Source organism: Globicephala melas, chromosome 20 (assembly GCF_963455315.2).
Source record: "Globicephala melas chromosome 20, mGloMel1.2, whole genome shotgun sequence".
Lineage (NCBI taxonomy): Eukaryota > Metazoa > Chordata > Mammalia > Artiodactyla > Delphinidae > Globicephala > Globicephala melas.
Window position 1 is genome coordinate 50,873,460 of NC_083333.1, and position 24,422 is coordinate 50,897,881.

The 24,422-nt window shown below is 41.7% G+C and overlaps 1 protein-coding gene across 7 annotated transcripts in view; it reads left to right on the forward strand.

Annotated features, from left to right (window-relative positions):
- Nucleotides 1-16,285, forward strand: part of TEX14 (testis expressed 14, intercellular bridge forming factor) — an 80,257-nt gene extending 63,972 nt beyond the window's left edge. For 5 of the 7 annotated variants that reach the window (XM_060290827.1, XM_060290832.1, XM_060290828.1 and 2 more), the window contains 11 exons: nucleotides 182-244; nucleotides 760-887; nucleotides 1,484-1,689; nucleotides 2,721-2,817; nucleotides 4,197-4,271; nucleotides 7,348-7,425; nucleotides 8,516-8,615; nucleotides 11,744-11,836; nucleotides 13,757-13,866; nucleotides 15,050-15,137; nucleotides 15,942-16,285. In XM_060290827.1, the coding sequence (XP_060146810.1) occupies nucleotides 182-244; nucleotides 760-887; nucleotides 1,484-1,689; nucleotides 2,721-2,817; nucleotides 4,197-4,271; nucleotides 7,348-7,425; nucleotides 8,516-8,615; nucleotides 11,744-11,836; nucleotides 13,757-13,866; nucleotides 15,050-15,137; nucleotides 15,942-15,978 (1,075 nt within the window). In that variant the 3' untranslated portion in view covers nucleotides 15,979-16,285. The remainder of the gene's footprint in view (nucleotides 1-181; nucleotides 245-759; nucleotides 888-1,483; nucleotides 1,690-2,720; nucleotides 2,818-4,196; nucleotides 4,272-7,347; nucleotides 7,426-8,515; nucleotides 8,616-11,743; nucleotides 11,837-13,756; nucleotides 13,867-15,049; nucleotides 15,138-15,941) is intronic. The other 2 variants (XM_060290829.1, XM_060290830.1) reach the window with 1 other exon arrangement.
- Nucleotides 16,286-24,422: the final 8,137 nt, after the last annotated feature.

Consider the following 24,422-nt stretch of genomic DNA (forward strand, 5'->3'; position numbering starts at 1 on the left):
CATCCCTGAGAACATGTGGCTAGTCAGTAGCAGAGCCAGGATCAGAACCCTCACTTTCCACTTTGAGCTTAGTGCCCTTCCAGCTGCCTCTCACACTGGGCCAGTAACTGGTGCCTTGTACCACGATATTGCACTCTGCTGACAGGGGATTTACATAGTTTTCTCACTTTCTCTCTTACAGTATTGAAGACGAACAAGAGGAGACATTAAAGGAGTCACCAAAGGAAATGAAAGAGAAAGACATGTATGGCCACCAAAAGTTGCCTAAGGATTCTGTGCAAAGTCTTGGTTTTAGGGGAAGAGTATTTACTTGTTTGTAGGAGTCTGTGTTCTTCCCATTTTTATGTATACATTTAATGTGAGCCTGTTTCTTCTTTCACCAAAAAACTGTTGTGATGAGTGATCTAAATTAACAGCATCTTAATCAAGGAAACACAGGGATAAGAAGAATAGAAGTTTATACTTGAGGTAGATTAAATCTGTTTGCCACATAAATAGACTTTCACCTATGGAATTTATTTTTAGCTGCTGAGATATGTTTAAAGTTAGTATCTCTTTTTAAGATATTCTCTAATATTCTCTTTAAGATATCTTACATATCTTATAGATATCTTATGGATATTCTAAGATATTCTCTGATTTTGGCCACTTGCCAAATAAAGATTTTTGTGAAGAGCATCTTTAAAAAGTACCTCTTAGGAATATAGTGTTTGATTTTTGTAAACATCTCCCAATTACTCTGTGCTTTTAATTCTTTAGATCACTGACAGACATTCAAGACCTGTCTAGTATCTCCTATGAACAAGGCAGTTCTTTTAAGGAAGTCTTATGCAAAACACCCAAAATAAACCACGCACCTACTAGTGTCAGCACTCCGCTCAGCCCAGGTAATAACTAGCAGGGGGATGTTCTGGGAAAGGGACTAACAGCCCCTGCCTCGCTGGCTATGGGAAGCCAGGCTGCAGGAGCAAACCCACAGTGTTTTGTCACAGTACAGAGGGGCTTCTTTAGGGTCAGAGCTGAAGGGAATAATCCCATGGGAGGCCAGGTAGCTGTGGTGGTGGTGATTAACCAGCTATAAGGAGATTTTTAAACTCTAGCAATAGAGACATGCAAATGCAGAGTCTACTTTGTACTTGAAGCACTGTTGAATTTAGTGCAAATACATTGGATTCTCTAGAGTTAGTAACTTAAAACAGTACCTTGTGCTTAAACATACATAGCTCTGGGTCCTGCAACTGCATACAGCCAGCATCAAATATCCTCTCTCTAGTGTCCTTTTTTCCAGTATATTTGTGGTTCAAATAATCTCCCTGTAGTCTCTCCCAAGTTTAGAGACTATCATCAGTGATCAGTGATTATTTCAGTTATTGACAATTTGGAAAATCCCTGTTCCAGGTATAGAGTTTTGTGGGGGCTTCTTTTTGTTGTTTTTAAATAATGTAAAGGATTCAGACACTAACTGCCCTCTTTTCTACAACAGGGTCAATTTCTTCAGCTTCTAGTCAGTATAAGGACTGTCTTGAAAGTATCACGTTTCAGGTTAAAACAGGGTCTACCTCGTTCTGGAAGAGTCAAGAATCTATTCAAACTTTGTCTGATAAATTTACAACTGTCCGAGAGAAAGCAAAGAGCCTAGACTCCCTTCTTACTTCCTCTGAAACTCTTCCTTCAAGACTGACTAATCTCGTAAGTATACTGACTCTGCGCTGCACACTCTTGGAGTGAGTCCAAAGGCATCAGTGATCCAAAAGGCCAAGATTTCTCCGTGTCTGTTTTACGAAGAAAGCAAGAAATAAGCTGGATCCTCTCCAGGCTTCCCTGGGGCTCCTCTCTGAGTCTGTATTGTAGAATGGATCCTGGGTTTTTGTGCCCTCTTTTTTCCCCCAGAGGTAATGTTTGTCGATTTCTCGAAAGATCCGTCTGCTGCGATAGCTTATGATGCATTGTTCATCTGCATTGTTCTTTCTACCTAACCATGTCTTACATACTAAGAGGAGGCTTGAGTTCTGCTTCCTTCTTGACGCCTCCTCTGGTTAGTTCTCTGAGAGTTTCGATTGATCTCTACCTTTTCTGAACTCCTGAACCAATAATCTGCAGTAAAAACACTTAATGGTACCTTCTCCTTGCTTCCTTCCCCTCCCCGTGCTGTTTGTTTGTTGGTTTCCTTTCTCTCTCTCCCTCATACTTCATATGTGTAGTCTCTTCAAGAAAACTGAAAGTTCCTTACTTGGTTCTGCTCATTAAAAACCTGTTGACTGACCTTTCTGTAGGCAGATTGATTACTTGTTTGGCCCTCAGTGAAAAATCGACTGTCATCTTCTCTGGGCATTTGACTCACAAAAGGTCTCACTCTGAAGTAGGGAAATAAAGAATTTTATGCTCTTGTTCAACAAACTGTTAATGGGGCAGGTTCTAAGTGCCAGGCACTATGCCAGGCCCTTTTCTAGGCATAGTGACTAGGAAAGTCCGCGCCCTGAAGGAGCCTGTTGAGAAAGACTGGCAGGATGTAACACAGAGGTAAAAACTGAGCGCTGTGGAGGCAAAGGGGGTGGGAAGGCTTCCGAGAGGAGATAACGTTTGAATGTTTGACTCAGTCAACAAAACAAGTAGCTTCTTCCATCAGTGATACACGAGATTAATCTTGGAAATGACTGAGCTTAACAGGCCTTTTTAGCTTAATACACGTGTCGGTTACCATGTTTATGTCTTACTTGTAGAAAAGATTGCCTGCATTTACTGGGGCTGGTTCCTCCAGCGTTGCCAAGGCACCTGACACATCATCCCGTGCCACTCAGAGGAGGAGCCTGCCAAAAGGTACCCTGTGTTTAATATTAAAATACAAGTTCATAATAGTAAACCAGTTTAAGGGAGACTTCATCTCTTCTTTGATGGCTATAGCAGATTCAAACAAAAATGCTAATTTCCCCTGACTATAAAAGTAAAACATGCTCATTATAGAAAACTTAGAGAATACAGACGAGCTTAAAAGAGAAAACCACGACCATTCTACCATTATTTTTTTTTAAGTTTTTTTTGATGTGGACCATTTTTAAAGTCTTTATTGAATTTGTTACAATATGGCTTCTGTTTTATGTTTTGGTTTTTTGGCCACGAGGCATGTGGGATCTTAGCTCCCCAACCAGGGATTAAACCTGCACCCCCTGCATTAGAAGGCGAAGTCTTAACCACTGGACTGCCAGGGAAGTCCCTCTACCATCATTTTTTAACCTCTTGTAGTATTTTGGTATATATATATATATACAGCCCCCAAATATATATAAAAGAATATATATATATATATTTGGGGGCTGTATATATATATATATATATATATTCTTTTTCTTAGCATAGTTGAGATCATATAGTGTATCAGCTCTGGCCTGCTTCTTTTTCTTTAATGATATATTTTAGGATTTCTACTTGTCAGTAAAAATTATTCATAAATATATGTGATGGCTGCATAGTAGTCCATTCTACTTATGTTGCTTAACCATGCCCTTATGTTGAAGATTTATGTTGTTTTCCAACTTTTGCTCTTTGTACAGAAATCTTTATCTGAACCTCTGATCTTTTCCTTAGGATAGAGTCTTAGAAGACAATTTCCAGATCAAAGGGTATGAGAGCGTTAACAGCTCTTGAGGTGTAATTGCCTTTGCTCCATTAATCTTATTGTCTTGTGTCTTTGGTACAACTCAGAATTTCCCTCAGGGGGATAGAGATATTGTGAACTATGCTGAGGGGTTTTGGTTAATGTTATAATTGAGCCCTTACGTGAAGGCCCTAAGTATGGTCTCCCATATCCCCTGGCCTGATGATCTATAGAGAAAGGCCTCCCACTTTTTCATTTTGACGGGTCTAGAGCTTCTATATCCCTCCAGCAGTCTTGGTCCAAATTGGAACCCCAGCCTCTTAGTAAGAATTTATACCTCACCTCCCTCAAATATCCTTGGGGAGGGGCACAGATCAAGTGGTACTGAGGTGAGGTGTGATGTAGGAAAGGGTTTAGAGTAAAAAGGAGAGTAAAGCCTTTCACATATGAAGTCTCAATTAGGACCGTTAATATAAGAGGTTTTCTCCCCATCTTAGCTTGTTTCATCATTGAGAAATCCTAAGTCAAGTCCACGTCGAAGCCTCGAAAACCTAGTTCAGGTCTAGGAAGGCAGTAAGTCACTTTCTCCTTTATCTTTTTTAAGAACTAGTAGAAGCCATCTCGCAACATCACATTGATGAGCTGCCACCACCACCTCAGGAGCTGCTTGACGAAATCGGTAAGGCATGCTCAATGCAGAATATACTCCATGGCCCTGCTTCTTATGGTCACTGACCACATAAGGTTCTTTGTCTCAGGTGAGAGCACTAGTACCGCAGGCCATATAAAGGTTTGATTGAATGTACAGAATTCTGGAAGAGACAGTTTTCCAATAAAATGGGCCTCAGACTACTACTGAAGCCTGGCCAGGATAATTGGTCTGTGTCTGTTGTCATTTTGTTACTTAAAGGGCCTACGGTAATGATTCTAAGAGGAAATAACAATGTTCAAGTGGTTTATTATGATGAACTTGTTTTATTAAAAGAATTCTTAGCTCCTTTTTGCACCAAACTAGCCATACTTCAGCTATACTGAAGTCTGGCAACTCGGCCAAAACACCCCATGCTTTCTGTTTTGCCATTAGCAGGAGATATTAAAGGTATTGGCATTGTGGATGAATCCCTTTCCTGAGGGCAGGGAAGTCAGTGGCACAAGACCTAATGAGACCAGAATTTTCCATTTCAGGCAGAGACTGAGGGATACCTGCTCAATTTTAGTTGCAGCTGATCAGCTGGCCTGCCCAGCTGAGCTGATGCTGAAAGTAAATGGAGCATGGTGATAGAAACATTTGGGGCAGGTGGTTTGCTTCTCCAGCGAGGACTGACTGCCCTCTTCGTGACAGCCTGGCTGACCAGCCCCTCACTCTCAGAGGGCACATCTCATCAGACCTCTGATGGTACAGTTCTTGGTATGGGAACAGTAGGGAGTTTCCTAAGGGGAATCTCTTGATTTTCAGGGTCCCTGAGGTTTTGTGTTTCATCAGGAAGAGGGAGTTGAATGACTCAATGGACAGATACGGTCTAGGCTACCCAATCCCTAGCCCCTGGCTTGTTGGCCTTACAAACTTGGGTGGAGCCGGTCAGAGCTGCCAAAGCCTCCCTCGGTTTCTTTCTTTTCTGTAGTCATAGGCCCTTCTTGCCTCACCACACCCCTCGCCCAGTGCCACAGGGTTGTGCGGGTCACAGGGTTGTTGGCTCTTAGGGCTCCCACCCCGGCACCAGTCTGCCTCCCCTGGAACCCCCTAAGGGGTCCCTGTAAATTCCTCCCCTCCAGTTGCTCTCCTTCACATACTCATGGAACTACTGCTTGTGAGAGTAGAGGTCAGCCCCTCGTGTCCCGCTCAGGTAGATTCTCAGTGCCGTCTGTTTTTTGGTCACGGCTTAGGACAGTACTTGTAGGCTCCTTTGCAGTTAGACCTTAGCGATACTTTTCCTCTGGATCCTGCTCTCCTCTCTCTGCAGTCACAATGTGGACCCCCACCCCCCATCTCAGGAGCTGTCACCAGGCTTCTGCAGCCGGCCTCTTGGCACTGCTGTACCCCAGTGTGCTCTGCAGAAACTCTTCCTCATTTCGCTTATGGGAATTATCTGGGCCAGGTTTCTAGGCGATGTCTTGTACTTTGAGATGGGTCAGTAATTTTCCAGAAAGATAAAGGGCAGAGGGCACCTGAGTAGTTTCTCCTAATAACGGGTATGCCTACCTGATTATTGTTTATCATCACTCTCGTTGTTTCCTCTCAGGAGAGCTTTGGGGAGTGACCTGGAGCTGACACCTACTCTTTTGAAGGGCACACATCCACAACTCCAGGCTTCCATCCAGGGCCTAAAGGGGAGGGTCCTTTAGAATCTTGTAAGATCAACAAGGGACTACCTCTAACAAAGATAAAAATGGATTTAAAAATTTCAGATTATATTAAATGACCTTATGGGGCCCCTTGATGCCCAGGGGCTGCCAGGGAGGGCTTGCTTCCTGACCTGCTAGAAGGGCAAGACCTGTGCCTGCACACAACAGGGCTGTGCTGGTGAGCCCAGGGGTCCCATCTGTGCTGCCTCCCAGCTGTCTCTCTGATGGGCTCTGGGGAGCACTTTGAGGAAACTGAGCGCCTGACACACGTGAAGCAGTGCACTGAGTTTAGCAGACGCTTGTCTTAGTCTAATGATCAATTCGTTAGGAACTGGAAATTTTATTCTTTGCCTTTTGTCTCTCTACAGACCAGATCAAAAATGTGTACTTTAGGCCAACAGAGATAGGGAAAGATTTGGACTACTCTGAATTTACCAACTTTTTGAGAGAGTATATAAAGTAGAGATTAAGAGCATAAGCCTTAGAGCCAGACTGCCTGAATTCAAAGTCCAGTTACACCTCTTAGTATCTGTGTGATTCTAGGCAAGTTCCTTAGCCTTCCTTTTTTTTAAAAAAATATTTATCTTGGCTGCCCTGGGTCTTCATTGTGGCACGCGGGATCTTTGCTGCGGCATGCATGCAGGATCTAGTTCTACTGACCAGGGATTGAACCCAGGCCCCCTGCATTGGGAGCGTGGAGTCTTACCCACTGGACCACCAGCCAGGGAAGTCCCTCCTTAACCTTTCTTTACCTTAATTTCCTCATCTGTTAAACAAGAATAACAATAATGTGATCAATCTCATAGGGTATTGTGAAGATTAATTGTGAATATTAATCTTGAATTAATGTATGCAAATTAGAAATAGTACCTGCCACTTAGAGCTCTGCAAGTGTTACCTATCATGATCATTTTTTTTTTTTTGCGTTATGCGGGCCTCTCACTGTTGTGGCCTCTCCCATTGCGGAGCACAGGCTCCGGACGCGCAGGCTCTGGACGCGCAGGCTCAGCGGCCCAGCCGCTCCACATGTGGGATCCTCCCGGACCGGGGCACGAACCCGTGTCCCCTGCATCGGCAGGTGGACTCTCAACCACTGCGCCACCAGGGAAGCCCCCATCATCATTATTTTTACTTTTATTTTTAGTGTTACGTGGGATTGGATGCCTAAGGCAGTGGTTCTCAAACTTCATCAGGCATCAGAAGCACCTGGAGGGCTTGCTACACCATCCCCACCCCCAGAGTTTCTGATTCAGTAAGCCTGAGATGTGGCCTGAGAATTTGCATACCTAACAAGTTCTCAGGTTATACTGAGGCTGCTGGTCTGAGGAGTACTGTTTGAGAACCACTGCCCTAGAGGATGATGTGACATGCAAAAGAAGAAATAAGTTGCTTTCTGCTCTATGTTGTGACAGAGCACCTGAAGCGGCAGCAGGCCTCATCCACAGTGCGGGATGAGAACACAGCAAGTCATCTGGGCATCGCTGCAAGTGGTAAGCCAAATCCCCAGCTCCTTCTCATCAGATTTTGCTGTAACTGTCCTTGGAAGCACAGTGGTACATTTGGGTGAGTGTGGACCTTGAGGTCAGGCACACTCCACCTCAATTCTGACTCCACTACTTACTTTGGTATGACAGACTGTTTAATGTCTCTGAGCTTCAGTTATCCTCATATGTAAAATGAGAATGATAACTCCTACCTAATGATGTGCATGCATAGTGCCTGGTACGTTGTAAGATACTTAACAAATGTTAGTCTCCTTCCCTTCATAGGACTGCTGGCAGGATGAAATGAGATAGCATATGTAAAATGCCTGGCATACAGTAAAGGGCACTACCCTTCCCCACCCAAATTCCTTCCCTGGCTCCAATCTGGAAACATCTAACAAATGGGAAGAGGGTGGCCCCCCAGAATAAATCTGTACAATTTGTTTTCAGGGACTCTTGCCTCCTCTTTTATGTGCCATTTCTTTCCTCTGTCTCTCTCGAGCCTTGGCACAGGCAAGGCTTCCTGCCGTTTCGCCTGGCAAAGAGCTCCCCAGACCTCAGAAGCAGCTGCTGTGGATACAGGCGCCCTGCAGATTGCCACCTGGCCCCCTGCTCTTGTGGGAAGAGGGGAACCCGTGCATTGCAGACTTCAGGGTCCACTGATTAGCCTTAATTTTTTGCACTCCATTTTTTTTTTTTTTTGGCTGCGTTGGGTCTCCGGTGCTGCACACGGGCTTTCTCTAGTAGCGGCGAGTGGGGGGCTACTCTTCATTGTGATGTGTGGGCTTCTCACTGCGGTGGCTTCTCTTGTTGCAGAGCACAGGCTCTAGGCGCACGGGCTTTAGTAGTTGCGGCACGTGGGCTCAGTAGTTGTGGCTTGCGGGCTTTAGACCACAGGCTCAGTAGTTGTGGCGCACAGATCTAGTTGCTCCGCGGCATGTGGGATCTTCCCGGACCAGGGATTAAACCCATGTCCCCTGCATTGACAGGCAGATTCTTAACCACTGGGCCACCAGGGAAGTCCTGCACTCCATTTTAAGGCAGGTTTTCTCAAAATTTTTTTTGTTCTAAAGTTAAGTCTTTCAACTGTTTTTAGATCAAAGGCATTTAGAAGAACAAGAAACTAACAGTAATAAAGAAGACAGCAGTATGCTTTGGACCAAAGAAACTCAGGATCTAGAAGAGGATACAGAGAGGTAACAGAAAAAGCTGGATTTTTTTTTTAAAGTGTTTGAAAAAACTATAGTGTTAGTTTATATTAGTTTTTCTTCTGATATTGACAAATAAGGAAATAATGGTCTCTTGTCATACTATCCTTATAGCCCCTATTCCTAAAAGGCTTTTTTTGTTTTTTTTTAAAAAGTCCTTAATTGTTATAAAATACATATAACACAAAATTTTTAAGTGTACATTTCAGTAGTGCTACGTATATTCACATTGTTGTGCAACTGATCTCCAGAACTTTTTCATCTTGCAAAACTGAAACTCTATACCCATTAAACAACAACTCCCCATTTCCCCCTCCCCTCAGTCCCCAGCAACCACAGTTCTACTCTCTGTTTCTCTGAGTTTCACTATTCTTTTTTTTTTTTTGAACATCTTTATTGGAGTATAATTGCTTTACAATGGTGTGTTAGTTTCTGCTGTATAACAAAGTGTATCAGTTATACGTATACATATATCACCATATCCCCTCCCTCTTGCATCTCCCTCCGGTGTTTGTTGTTTTGTCACTGGCTTATTTCACTCAGCATAATGTCTTCAGGGTTCATCCATGTAGCATGCATCAGAATTTCCTTTCTTCTTAAGGCTGAATTCCATTGTGTGTGTGTGTATCACATTTTGTTTATCCATTCATCTGTTAGTGGACACTGGGTTGCTTCCACCTTTTGACTACTGTAATGCTGCTCTGAGTGTGAGTGTGCAAATAGCTCTTCAACACACCCTGCTTTCATTTCTTTTGGATATATACCCAGAAGTGGTATTGCTGGATCATATGGTAAATCTATTTTTATTTTTTTGAGGAAATGCCATCCTGTTTTCCACAACAGCTGCACCATTTTACATTCCCACAAACAGTGTACAAGACTTCCACTTTCTCCAGATCCTTGCCAATACTTGTTATTTTCTGTTTTGTTTTTTTTTTTTTTGGCTGTGCCAAGCGGCATGCGGGATCTTAGTTCCCCGACCAGGGATTGAACCTGTGCCCTCTGCAGTGGAAGCGCGGAGTTTTAACCACTGGACCACCAGGGTGGTGGTGTTTCTGTTTTTTTGATAGGTGCGAGGTGATATCTCATTGTGGTTTTGATTTGCATTTCCCTAATGATTAGCGATGTTGGGCATCTTTTCATATGCAGAAGGCCATTTATATATCTTCTTTGGAGAAATATCCTAGTCCTTTGCCCATTTTTTAATAGGATTATTTATTTTTTTCTTGTAAAGTTGTTGTTTGTTGTTTTTGTTTTTACTTCATTTTGTGAGGCAAACATCGGTTTCAGTTTCTTTCAAAGCATTTTAAAGAGAATTTTTAGATCTTTCTAGCCAAATAAGAGAAGATGGAGGCAACCATCCAGACAATTCAGTCTGAAAACACAAGTTTGCCTCAAGAAACCCAATTCCATTCTTGACTTGGAGCTCTCCTTTGACCTGTGTTGTAAGGTAAACCACTTCAGATCACCTCCTTTGCCTCCTAACATTTCTTGCTTTGTCCGAACTGTTATTCAGGGCCAGGACTCGAGGGAGGTGAGTGCAACACACTCCTTGGGCACAAAATTGAAGGAGGCACCAAAAAACTCAGAAGTCAAGAAAAGTACTATTTTGATGCCATATTTTTAAAAATCAATACTAATGCAAAACCAAATCCATGATGAACAAAATGTTTACGTTTTAAAGAAAGAGAGGCTATGGATCTACACTTACACCACCTGCTTCATCCTCACCCTGGACCAGCAAATCCTTGGGGAAGCCCTGCAGAATACTTTCAGCTGCAAACGTTAGAAAACCCCACCATCGTGTTTAAATTAGTTTGTCTCACATGACATGAAGCCCGGAGGTTGGCAGGGCATGGCTGGCGTAGCAGCTCAATGATGCTACCAGGGACTTAGGCTCTTCTGAGCTTTCTGCTCTACCAGACATAGCATGTTGGCCTTTGTTTTCAGGCTTGTCAACTCCTGGACAAGGTGGCTGCTATCCATACTCCAGGCAGAAATAAGAGGGTGGGGCAAAGGAATAGTCTAGCCAACTTTATGTCTTTTTATCTGGAAAGCAAAAGCTTTCCTAGAAGCCCTTCTCAGCAGATGCCTACTTATATCTCCTTGGCCAGATGTGACGCATGGCCACCCTTGGTTGCCAGGGAGACTGGAAATTGAGTTTTTAGCTTTCAGCTGCTGTAGAAGAGGAAGGTAAGGGAGGAGAGTGTTATGAATAACTTTTGGGTAGTGAATCCAGTTTCTGTCACACTCTTCAAGGGCTAAACTATTCTCCACAAGGAAGGAAAAGAGAGAGACCTGGACAGGAAGTGAGGAGACTAGAGCCCTGGGACCTGAGAGGAAGTGGGGAGAGGGTTTTTTGGTGTGTGTGTGGGGGTGAGACAGAGAAGACAAAGAGGCAAAGGGGGAGGAAGGTAAACTTTTAAAAGTTTTATGAACCTTTTGTCTATAATGTATGATGTAACTCCATTCATTCCATCTCCCCCAAACACCTTCGGTAAATATCTAGCCATTATTTAAGGCAAAAGAAGAGTAGCTCAAGAAGGCCAAATTACATTTGGTTATACAGATATGAAGTGCTTTGCACATTATCAAAAGTTAGCTACTATTATCATTGTCTCTTCCTTTTTCAAAAGGGCTGGCTATGCTAGACACAGGTAGATGCCCACAGATGCTCAGTCATCTCAGTCCTTGGCACCAAGCCAGAGTGGAAGATATTTTTTCAGATGGTTGGGACTTTTCAGGCCTTCTGAAAACACATTCTCTGCATCCAGTAGCCTCAGAGGCAGTTCTTAATCTGAAAAACTTGTGGGAATGAGTGTACATTTCTAGCCTCAGGTGGAAATTGATGTAATGATCTAGAATTGAGACAGAGTCTAATATCACACTTTGGGCTTTTTTGTCAAGAGGCTAAAGGAGGGTTCTGGTGCACATTTAAATCGGATCTGAGTGACCACTACAACTCCAGGTACAGTCTCACCGAGCTCTCATTTTCTCATGTGTATAGTGAAAGCAGGAGTTTGAAGGTCCTTTCCCGCTCCAGAGTGCTACGCCTCCTTGTCAAGGGAGAAGGGGAATGATTGCTGTCTCAATTCTCTTCACTTGCCCTTGCACAGAGCTCACTCTACGCTTGATGAGGACCTGGAAAGATGGCTGCAGCCACCTGAGGACAGCACAGAGCTACAGGGTCTCCCCAAGTGCTCGGCAAGGTTATTCTTCTCCATCAGGGGATCATTTTTTTTTCTTTTTTAGGAAGGGGGACTAGATTTTAGTTCAGTTTTTTGAAAAAGATAGATTTTAGTTTTTTAGGAAGTACATGGACTCCTCGGAGAAGGAATGTTTGGTGATGGCGTTACATTGCTCTAGATAAGCCAGCCCTGCCTTCTGTCTCCCTCCTCTTCCTCCAGCCACCCACAGTGCTCAAGATACTGACTAGCAGACTGATATTAGTATAGAGACAGGCCTCTAAGATTGCTGTGTCTAGGCCCTGTCACCTTCAACATTTTCATTGGTCATTCGAATTAAATCAGAAAAGGCATGCTTATCAAATTTTTAGATAACACAAATCTAAGGATAAATGCTAATGTGATGGGCAGATAAACTGTGGCTTCAAAATGGTCTTGACAGGTGGAAATGTTAGATTTCTCTGAAAGATAAAAGTGAGCATTTAGATCCAAAAGTATAGAATGTGAGAGATCTGACCTAATGGAGCATTTTTTGATCAAAAGCTCCTACTCACCTGTAATTTCATTGAAGATGGGAAGTACGTCTTATTTTTATACGCCCAGCATTTAGCATGCATTTTGAGATGTGGTAAGAATTCAAGAAATTCCCCCTGAAGAAGACATGGACAGCGACTCCATGAGACCTCAGCTTGATGCAGTTGCTGAAAAGGTCAGTGCAGCACTGATGCCGAACAGACAGAAATGTGCAGCCCAGGTCACGGTGCTGTCTTAGGCTAGCTAGCGGACTCCTGGAACTCATGTGGGGCTCCTTTGGGGTGTCACACTTTAACGGTCAACGAACAGAAGAGGGTGGCCACAGAACAGCTAGAAGTCTGGAAACCTTGTCATGTGAGAACAGCTGAAGGAGCTGGGAAGGCTCAGTCTGAGAAGAGCAAATGGAGTAGAGAATTTGATAGCTGCCCCCAAATACCTGAAATATTGTAAAGTGAAGAGAGTCAGCTTACTCTCTTCTGCCCCAAAGGACAGAGCCACTGACTAGAAACTGCAGAGTAAGAGATTTTTATTCAGTAAAGCACAAGCTTTCTAATGGCCACAGCAATCTGATAGAGAAACAGCTGCCTCTACACTAACTTTAACAGCAGCTCCTCCCACCCGAGCGTAGGCTGCATGACTCTCTGGTCCAGGGCATTTGGACGGAGGTAATAGATAACCTCCTCCAACTTTAGAGCCTGTGATTCTATTAGTGATGAGAGGTTAGGAGGAAAAAAAATCCTTTTCACCCTAGTTGGCTTTATTTTCTCTCTCACTTTGCATATTTTATTTTGAATATCCACCAGATGAAAACAGAAGAAAAGTCCCTAAACCATGTCAGTTTGATTCATCCATCATCTGTTGAGCACTGTCAGTGAGCTGAGCACTGTGCTAGGGGCTAGAGATGCAGAGGGATAGGATGTCTCTGCCCTTAAGGAGCTTATAGTTGAGTGGGGAGTTGGTTTCTGCTTACTGGTTTGACAAATGTGGTTTTCAATTGTTAGATACTGCAGTTAGATATTGAGAGTTTTAGGAAATGAAGATAAGGTAATAAAAATACATGTGGTTGTAAAAAGGACACCGATTACAACATAAGTGAAATGCTTTTTTCCTTTGGGACAATACAGCCTAGTGGTTGAGAGCAGCGTCTGAGTCAGACTTCCTGGGTCCATCCCAGCTCTAGGACTTACTGGGCATTAATTTAACTTCTTTGTGCCTCAGTTTTCTCATCACTTAACTACCTTATATAGTTGTGATGAGAATTAAATGAGTTAATATACATTACAGCACTTGAACTGTTCCATAGGGAACGCACAGTTAGCTCTAGTTATTATCATATTTCCTTGGGAGTGCAGTGCTGTTCCCCTGGCCATTGTGCACATGGTTTAATGACCAAAGTCATTGTCATTGAAGGGAGACAAATACCAAAGATCAAGAAGTTGGTGAAAAGAAGAGAAAAGGGGAAGAAAGCATCACGCCAGAGAGAAGGAAATCAGAAAGCTTTTTAGGGACTTCTGAAGAAGGTGAGTTGGATGTTCATTTACAATGTAGCCTGGAGTCCTTGGGCTTCCATGAGCATCAAAGTTATTTAGAAATGTTTCCCAGATGCTATACATAATCCTCCTACACTTTTCCCCTGTAGTTCAGCCCAGGTTTTCTGTTAAATGCCAATTATGTCTTTATCACAAAACAGTAACAATAGCCAATTCTATTTCTAAAGCAAGCCTTCAGCCAGGCTCATATTGTCTGGAAAGACGTTTTCCTTCAAATGTGTCTTCAAAAGATAAGAAATCATAAATTGTGGAATTTAAGTGGCGTCTACAAGTAATGTGAAAAGTACAAACCTTAATTTCAAAACTGTTTTGATAGAGCTTTAAGGCGCCATTCACAAATGATGCCCTCCTATATTTAAGTTCCTCCTACTCAGGAAGTTAGCGTCATTAACTCTTTCAGATCATCTGGTATCCCTTTTATCCCTTCCCCAGTCCATTCTCATTCTTCTCCTTTTTCTTCCCTGCTTTGTGCCCCAGGATGCTGACCCTTGTGAACTGAATCTGCTGGGCTTCCTGGCCAGCCGGCTTCCTCTTGGCCAATGGGAGAGCCCAGCAGAAGATCAGATAGTTGGGATATTACTTGCCTTACTGCCTACCTCAGCACCTCATCTCTGTGTGGAAGTGAGGTCCCTCAACAAGCACAGCTTCTATGGTGCAGCCCATCCTTCCCAGTTCTAGCTCTCACTGGGTTCCAGTAACTGTTCTGCCCCTCCTCTCCCCCCCCAACCCCAGTCTCTTCAGACTTAGGGGTGATAATGGCTTCCCACTGCTGCTAGTTGCTGGATGCTTTGCCATACCTTGTTTGCTCCCTTAATTCTGACAACACCTCTGTAAGTAGTCACTTCATTAAAGGGCCTGGGGGTGCATTCTGTTTCCTCCAGGACCCTGACTGGCACAAGGCCCAGAGTGTGTGAGCGTTCAGCTAGTATTGAATTCACCGAGAACATAATGCAGGGACTTTGTGAAATTAGCATCATTTGTGTCCATTGCTATGACAGGGAGCTGCAGGATGTTAGGAGTGGAAGCCCAGTATCTGTGTTTTTAGAAAGATTCTATCTCTGTAGAAGAAAACAATTGATGGAGAGAAAACAGTCCACCCTAAACTAGAGAGAGTACTAATGTGACTTCTGAATGCTCTCACCCTTTGACCCAGGAAGTAATCAAGTTGTTTTTTCTTCCTCCTATCAAGAGGAACTAAAACCCTGTTTTTGGAAGCGACTGGGTTGGTCCGAACCATCCAGGTAATGAGATGTCAGATGTTTGTAAGTCAAAGTCCATTGTTTATAGACAACATGAATAGACTTTAAACATGTACCAGTATCTAAATAAACATTAATGACAAAGACTTGAATTCAGAGTTACTCAGTTTTAAAAATGCTAATGTTTATAGTTAATTAAAATACAAGGGGAAATTAATGCCAACTTTGATTACATAATTGGTAGACAGAACAAGAAGGGTTTTTTTTTTTTTTTGGCTGTCTTGGGTCTTCGTTGCTGCACGTGGGCTTTCTCTAGTTGCAGCGAGCGGGGCCTACTCTTCATTGCGGTGAGCAGACTTCTCATTGTGGTGGCTTCTCTTGTTGCGGAGCACGGGCTCTAGGCATGCGGGCTTCAGTAGTTGCAGCACGCGGGCTCAGTAGTTACAGCACACAGGCCCTAGAGTGCGTGGGCTTCAGTAGTTGTGGCGCGTGTGCTCAGTAGTTGTGGCACGCAGGCTCAGTGGTTGTGGCGCATGGACTTAACTGCTCCGCAGCATGTGGGATCTTCCCAGACCAGGGATCGAACCCGTGTTCCCTGCATTGGCAGGCAGATTCTTAACCACTTCGCCACCAGGGAGGTCCCACAAGAACGGTTTTAGATGGAGGGAGTACAGAAGATGCTGTTCTCGAAATGCTTTACCTTTCCGTGATACACTAGCTTATCATAATCTCGCTTGATTATAAAGATCAAAGTTTCTTTCCTTTGAATTCAGTTGAATAAAAAGAGGCTGTTGTTTGTGTCTTTAAGAAACATCACGCCAACTCGAAACTCCCTTTTTTGTTCAGGATAATCGTGCTGGATCAGAGTGACTTGCCAGACTGACCGGAAGTGGACCATAGATGGACTCCTGGCCTGCGTTTGAGTATCCTGCTCATGAGCTCCCTTCTTCCCTCGTCTGCTTCAGTCACCATTAGGGCAGTGGTTCCATTGCTCACACTTTGTTTAGCCGCCACAATAGACAGAATGACTTGTTTGTTTGCAGCACATTTAACCATTTGTTTTCAGTCAGATTTCTGAAAAGTAAACGGTAGTTTTGATTGTAAAGCTTTCTCGTTGTGTCCAGAATGGTGTTTGGTTTTTTAATATAAATTTTCAAACACTTCAACTCCTGTTATATAATAAAATGTTTCCTTTTACTATCAGTTAGGTTTCAGCTGTAAGATATATTTCTGTGTTTTAGTTGTTGGGAGAGGACCTGCCACGCAAAGAAGTTTTGAATTCTGTTATAAAGTTTGACAAGTAAATAACTACTGCTACCACCCATCGTACAAACTGGCACCAGTCATCCATGTTTTATTACAGAAATATTGCCCTCCTCTTCACCGGGATTGCCATATTCCCGTTCCAGCTACAATTGACTTACATGATAAAAGTGTAGGTAGGAATAAAAGCCCAAAATATTTTGAACTCTTTAAGGTGAACAAACATCATCTCTGTATATTTCAGTTTACACCTCACATCCTTAGTGTCTTAGAAGAATGAAACTATGGTAAGAAAGATCACAATATTTTCTCTAACTTAGCCTCTTGTGCGGTGCTAGCCAGCTAACATTTTATCTGTAGGTAGTAGGTCTTTTGTTTGTGAAAACCGGATAGTTCCTCTTGTGGACGGTCATATTCATACAGTTCTTAGCTCCCCAAAATTTTACCCTGCACAAATAAAACAGGAAGGTACAAGTTTATTTGACCATTTTAAAGCAAGGAAACAGTGGCTTGCCATTGTAACCAGAGGAAACCCATGACAAATTACTTTACAAATAATACGAAACTTTGAGGGATACAGAGACTTAGTAACATGCAGTACTTCCTCTCAAAAAGCTTTATATGGTGAGACAAAACCAACATACATAAAAATGTACGAGCTAATAGACATATCATGATAAATGGTAAGATATGAAATTACAGTATGATCTATTAGTATTCATAAAGGCTACAGACTCGCACTGACGTGGTTTGTAATCGTTTGTCTACAGAGTAGACTCTTCTGTCTGGCCAGTGACTATGTAATATTGGCCAATGTTAACAATAATAATGTTGATAGATATTGTTTATTGGTTATGGAGCACCTGTTATGTGCCAGGTACTTTATATACTTGGTGCTTTTCCTGCACGTGGCACTCTCACTGTATTTCTTTAGTATGCTGCTTTTCCTACTCTTCAGCAGCTGTTATTTCAAACTTTTATTCTTCACTTCCCATCAACATTTAACAGATGACTTACCTCCAACTTTACAGAGAAATTAGCCATCAGATGGGAACAAATCAGCTTCCCACCACCAACACTACTAACAAGTAGTCACATCTGTCTCTGTGACAGTTGTAGGTAAACGGTTGTAGGTAGAACAGTTGTAGGTAAATCAGTCTACCCTAAACTAGAGGTGGACCTTTTCTACATGTATTCTTTCTATTGATACTTTTCTCCACGTTACACTGAAGGAAGTGTCTCTCTTCCCATCCAAGGCCAGTCTCATCTTCTGTCTGCTCAGAGTTATCCTTCTCAGGTTATTATCTCCCTTCTTAGTATCTCCAACCCCTTCTTTATTAGCTTCTTTTCATCAGTTGACGCACTTGGATTTTTCCCATTGTTAAAAAGTATTCCCTGGATTTTCCTGGCAGTCCAGCGGTTAAGACTCTGTGCTTCCATTGTTGGGGGCACTGGTTCGACCCCTGGTCAGGGAACTAGCATCCCTCATGCCGTGTGGTGCGGCCAAAAAAAAAAAAAAAAGTATTCCCTGGATCCCGCGTCCCTTTCCAGCCACTGCCCCATCTCTTTCCCCCCACTGCAGTTAGAGTTCTTAAAAGAGTTGTCTACACCTGCTGTCTTTAGTGCCTCACCTCCGCCTCACTCTTCAACCCACTATAATCTGAACTCTGCTCCTTCCATTCTCAGGCAATCCTAACGTTACCAATGACTTCCATATTCCTAAATCCCAGGGACACTCTTCTGGCCTCGTTGTCCAGTTTGCTCTCTCAGACTGTTCCCTTGGCTCCCTTATGTTACAATCTGGTTTTCCTTCTATTTCTCTGGTTATTCCATCTCAGCCTCCTTTGGGGTTCTGCCTTTACCTTTTCTTTTTAAAATTTACTTTATTAAAGTATAGCTGAGTTACAGTGCTGTGTTAATTTCTGCTGAACAGCAAAGTAATTCAGATATACCTACATCCTTTTCTTTATTCTTTTTCATTATGTTTTATCACAGGATATTGAATATAATTCCCTGTGCTATACAGTAGGACCTTATTGTTTATCTATTTTATATATAGTAGTTTGTATCTGCTAATCCCAAACTCCCAATCCATCCCTTCCCCACCCCCCTCCCTCTTGGTAACAACAAGTCTGTTATCAATACCTGTGAATCTGTTTCTGTTTTGTAGATAAGTTCATTTGTGTCATATTCTAGATTCCACATGTAAGTGATATCATATGGTATTTGTCTTTCTCTGTCTGACTTACTTCACTTAGTATGATAATGTCTAGGTCCATCCATGTTGCTGCAAATGGCATTCTTTCTTTCTTTCACTTTTATGGCTGAGTAGTATTCCATTGTATATATGTACCACATCTTCTTAATCCATTCATCTGTTGAGACATGTAGGTTGTTTCCATGTTTTGGCTATTCTGAATAGTGCTGCTTTGAACATAGGGGTGCATGTATCTTTTAAATTATAGTTTTGTCTGGATATATGCCCAAGGGTGGGATTTCTGGATCATATGACAACTCTATTTTTAGTTTTTTAAGGAACTTCCGTACTGTTCTCCATACTGGCTGCACCAATTTACATTCCCACCAACAGTGTACGAGGGTTCCCTTTTCTCCACACCCTCTCCAATATTTGCTATTTGTAGACTTTTTAATGATGGCCATTTTGACCAATGTGAGGTGCTACCTCATTGTAGTTTTGATTTGCATTTCTCTAATAATTAGCAATGTTGAGCATCTTTTCACATACCTGTTGGCACTCTGTATGTCTTCTTTGGAGAAATGTCTGTTTAGGTCTTCTGCCCATTTTTCAATTAGGTTGTTTGTTTTTTTGTTATTGAGTTGTATGAGCTGTTTGTATATTTTGGAAATTAAGCCCTTGTTGGTCACATCATTTACAGATATTTTCTCCCAGTCTTTAAGTTGGCTTTTCATTTTGTTTATGGTTTCCTTTGCTGTACAAAAGCTTGTAAGTTTGATTAGGTCCCATTTGCTTATTTTTTCTTTTATTTCTGTTGCCTTGGGAGACTGACCTAAGAAAACATTGGTACGATTTTATTTTTGTCAGAGAATGTTTTGCCTGTGTTCTCTTCCACACACCTATGGCCAATTAATCTTCAACAAAGGAGGCAAGAATAATACAATGGGAGAAAAGACAGTCTCTTCAGCAAGTGGTGGTGGGAAAGTTGGACAGCCACATGTAAATCAATGAAGTTAGGACACTCCTTCACACCATATACAAAAATAAACTCAAAATGGGCCTACAGACTTAAATATAAGACATGACACCATAAAACTCCTAAGTTTGTTTTGGGGCTCTCTATTCTGTTCCGTTGATCCATATGTCTGTTTTTGTGCCAATACCAGTCTGCTTTGATTACTGTAGCTTTGTAGTACTGTCTGATGTCTGGGAGGGTTATGCCTCCTGCTTTGTTCTTTTTCCTCAGGATTGCTTTGGCAATTATGGGTCTTTTATGGTTCCATATGAATTTTAGGATTATTTGTTCTAGTTCTGTGAAACATGTCAAGGGTAATTTGATAGGGATCACATTAAACCTGGAGATTGCTTTGGGTGGTATGGCCATTTTAACAATTCTTCCAATCCAGGAGCATGGGATACCTTTCCATTTCTTTGAATCATCTTTAGTTTCCTTTATTAATGTTTTATAGTTCTCAGCATATATGTCTTTCACCTCCTTGGTCAGGTTTATTCCTAAGGTTTTTTTCTTTTTTTTGATGTGATTTTAAAAGGGATTGTTTTTTTACATTCCTTTCACCTCTACCTTTCCTTACTTCAAGCTTTCCTCCTAAGAGACTTTGCTCACACCCGTTGCTTCACTTAGCTTCTATATGCTGACAACTTCCAGATTTGTATTGCAAGTTTACGACCAGACCTCTTCTCTGAGCCCATATAGCTACCCATGTATTCAGTGTCTCCACTTGGGTTTCTTTCAGGTGTCTTACTGGTAGTACCCAGAACTGAACCCATGGTCTTAATCACAAACCTTCTTCATCTTCAGAATTCCCCTTCCAACTAATGGTATTACTGTTCACTCAGCCACTCAAACCAGAAACCCAGGAGTCATTCTTGACTCCTCCCATTCCTTCACTCCTTACATCAAAATATCAATCATTAACACATTTTTGGCCCGAGGCATATTATGGCCACAAGCATTAGTTTCTGCAAAAATCACCTGGTCAGTAATGTGTTAAGACTTACTTGTTTCAATTCTGGAGAGGATGTGGAGAAAAGGGATCCCTCCTACACTGTTGGTGAGAATGTAAGTTGGTAAAGCCACTATGGAAAACAGTATGGAGGTTCCTCAGAAAACTAAAAATAGAATTACCATATGATCCAGCAGTCTCACTCCTGGGAATATACCTGGACAGAACTCTAATTCAAAAAGATACATGCACCCCAGTGTTCACAGCAGCGCTATTCACAATAGCCAAAACATGGAAACAACCTAAATGTCTATCAACAGATGAATGGATAAAGAAGATGTGGTACATATACACAATGGAATATTACTCATCCATAAAACAGAAAAAAATGCCATTTGCCACCACATGGATGCAGCTAGAGATTATACTAAGTGAAGTAAGTCAGAAAGAGAAAGACAGGGACTTCCCTGGTGGTGCAGCAGTTAAGAATCTGCCTGCCAATGCTGGGGACATGGGTTCGATCCCTGGTCTCGGAAGATCCCACATGCCACGGAGAGCTAAGCCCGTGCGCTACAACTACTGAGCCCACGCACCACAACTACTGAAGACCGCGTGCTCTAGGGCCCACGTGCCACAACTACTGAGTCCGCATGCTGCACCTACCGAAGCCTGCGTGCCTAGAGCCTGTGCTCCACAACGAGAAGGCACCACAATGAGAAGCCTGCTCGCCGCAACGAAGAGTAGCCCCCACTCGCCACAAAGAGAAAGCCCGTGTGTAGCATTAAAGACCCAGTGCAGCCAAAAAAAAAAAAAAAGACAAATACCGTATGATATCACTTATATGTGGAATCTAAAATATGACACAAATGAACCTATCTACAAAACAGAAACAGACTCAGAGAGAGAACAGACTTGTGGTTGCCAAGAGAGGGATGGACTGGGAGTTTCGGGTTGGTAGATGTGAACTATATATATGTGTGTGGGGGTGTGTGTGTGGGGTGTGTGTATGTATATATATATGCAAACTATACGTATGTATATATATGTGTATATATATATGTCTGTGTGCGTATAACTGAGTCACTTTGCTGTACAGCAGAGATTGCCACAACATTGTAAATCAACTGTACTTCAATAAAAAAAAATTGGAAAAGACTTCTTTGTTTCAACCTCCAAAACACATGTCCCTTATACCCACTTCTTTGTGTCTCTGCTGCTGCTACCCTCATCTGACCACTAGTAACTCTCGGGCCACTGCAACAGCCTCCTCAAGTGGCCTACTGCATCCAGTCTCACATTCAACAAATGTTTTTTGAATGACTTCTCTGTGCCAGGCACCACTCTAGGTGCTGGAGAAATAGTGAACAAAGCAGAAATCCTCCTCTCCTTGAGTCTACAGCCATTAAATGAATAAATAGATAGTTTTATTAGTAATAAGTGCTATGAAGAAGATAAATAAGTTAAAGTGATAACGATTCCACAGGGGGACAATTAACATTAGAAAAGATATTCAAGGGAAGGCTGCTCTGAAGAAGTGACCTTTGAGCTTCTACTGGAATGAAAAGAAGTTGCCAGGTTTTGTGACTCTGGTGGGTGAGCATTCCAGCAAGGAGAAAAGCAACTGCAAAGACCCCACAGGAAGCGCCACACTGGAGCAGCAAAAGGTCAGTGTGGTTGAGCAAAGTAAGTTGTGGGGAGGGTGATAGAAGGCTGGAGGTTGAGCAGGGGGATTATAGACCCTGCTAAAAAGTGATTTCCAGGGTTATAACATTATTAGATTCAAATGTCCAGTTCAACAAAAAAATCGCAAAGCATAAACAAAAAAAAAAATTTAAAAGATGACCCATTCAAAGGAAAGAAATAAATCAACAGAAATTGTCACTGAAAAATACCTGATGACAGATATACTAGACAAAGACTTTAAAACAACTTTTGAAGATGCTCAGAGAACTAAAGGAAGATGTAGAGAAAGTCATGAAAATCATGTGTAAAAAAAAAGTGAAATATCAGTAAAGAGATAGAAAAAAAGAAACCAAAAAGAAATTGTGGAGCTGAAAAGTACAATATCTGAAATGAAAAATTCACTAAAGGGAGTCAAAGGCAGATTTGAGCAGGCAGAAGAAGGAATCAGGAAACTTGAAGCTAGGGCAATGAAATTATCAAGTCTGAGGAACAGAAAGAAAAAAGATTGAAGAAAAGTGAACAGAGCCTTAAGGGACCTATAGGACACCATCAAGCAGACCAACATATGCATAGTGGGAGTCCTAGAAAGAGAAGAGAGAAAAAGGGGGAGAGAGAATATTTGAAGAAATAATGGCCGAAAACTCCCCAAATTTGATTAAATACATGAATATAAACATTCAAGAATCTCAATAAACTCCAAATAAGATGAGCTCAAAGAGCCCCACACTGAGACTCATTTAATCAAACTTTAAAGAGACAAATGCAAAGAGAAAATCTTTTTTTTTAATTTATTTTTTTATACAGTGGGTTCTTATTAGTCATCCATTTTATACACATCAGTGTATACATGTCAATCCCAATCTCCCAATTCATCACACACACACCCTCGCTGCTTTCCCCCCTTTGGTGTCCGTACGTTTGTTCTCAAAGAGAAAATCTTGAAAGCAGTAAGAGAGAGACAAATAGTCATATAAAGAAATCCTCAATAAGATTATCGGAAGACAATTTCTCATCAGAAAATTTTAAGGTCAGAAGACAGTGGGTTGGTATATTCAAATTGCTAGAAGAGTAAAACTGTCAACCAGGAATTCTGTATATGACAAAACTGTCCTTCAAAAGTGAGGGAGAAATTAATATATTCCCAGATAAACAAAAGCTGAGAGTTTGTAAGCACCAGACCTACCCTGTAAGAAATGATTAAGGGAGTCCTGCAAGGTGAAATGAAAGGATACTAGACAGTAACTCAAAGACACATGGAGAAATAAAGATCTCAATAAAGGTAAATGCATGGGTAATTATAAAAGCTAGTATTCTTGTAACAATGGTTTGTAAATGCACTTTTTGTTTTCTACATAATTTAAGACACTAATACGTTTAAGGGAAAAAAGAGCAGTTATTAGTGTAAATGCTAGTATTACTGTAACTATGGTTTGTTAACTCCATATCTTGCTTTCTACATAATTTGAGGGACTAATGCATTTAAATGCAGTTTATAATTTTGTATCATCAACAACTGAAAGGAGTGGGGATGGAGATGTAAAGGAGCAGAGTTTTAGTATGTTATTGAAGTTAAACTGGTACAAATTCAACTTAGAGTGTTACAACTTTAGGATGCTAAATGTAATCCCCATGGTTACCACAAAGGAAATAGTTAAAGAAAATAGACAAAAGGAAAAGAGAAAGGAATTTAAACATTTCACTACAGAAAATCAACTAAACACAAAAGACAGTAATGCAGGAAATTTGGGACAAAAAGCTATAAGGCGTACAGAAAACAAATAGCATAACGACAGAAATAAGACCCTCCTTATCAGGAATTATTTCAAATGTAATTGAATCAAGCTCTCCAATCAAAAGACAGAGATTGACAGAATGAATAAAAACACATGATCCTAGAGGAAAACATAGGCAGAACACTCTATGACATAAATCACAGCCAGATCCTTTTTGACCCACCTCCTAGAGAAATGGAAATAAAAACAAAAATAAACAAATGGGACCTAATGAAACTTCAAAGCTTTTGTACAGCAAAGGAAACCATAAACAAGACAAAAAGACAACCCTCATAATGGGAGAAAATATTTGCAAATGAAGCAACTGACAGAGGATTAATCTCCAAAATTTACAAGCAGCTCGTGCAGCTTAATATCAAAAAAACAAACAACCCAATCCAAAAATGGGCAAAAGACCTAAATAAACATTTCTCCAAAGAAGATATAC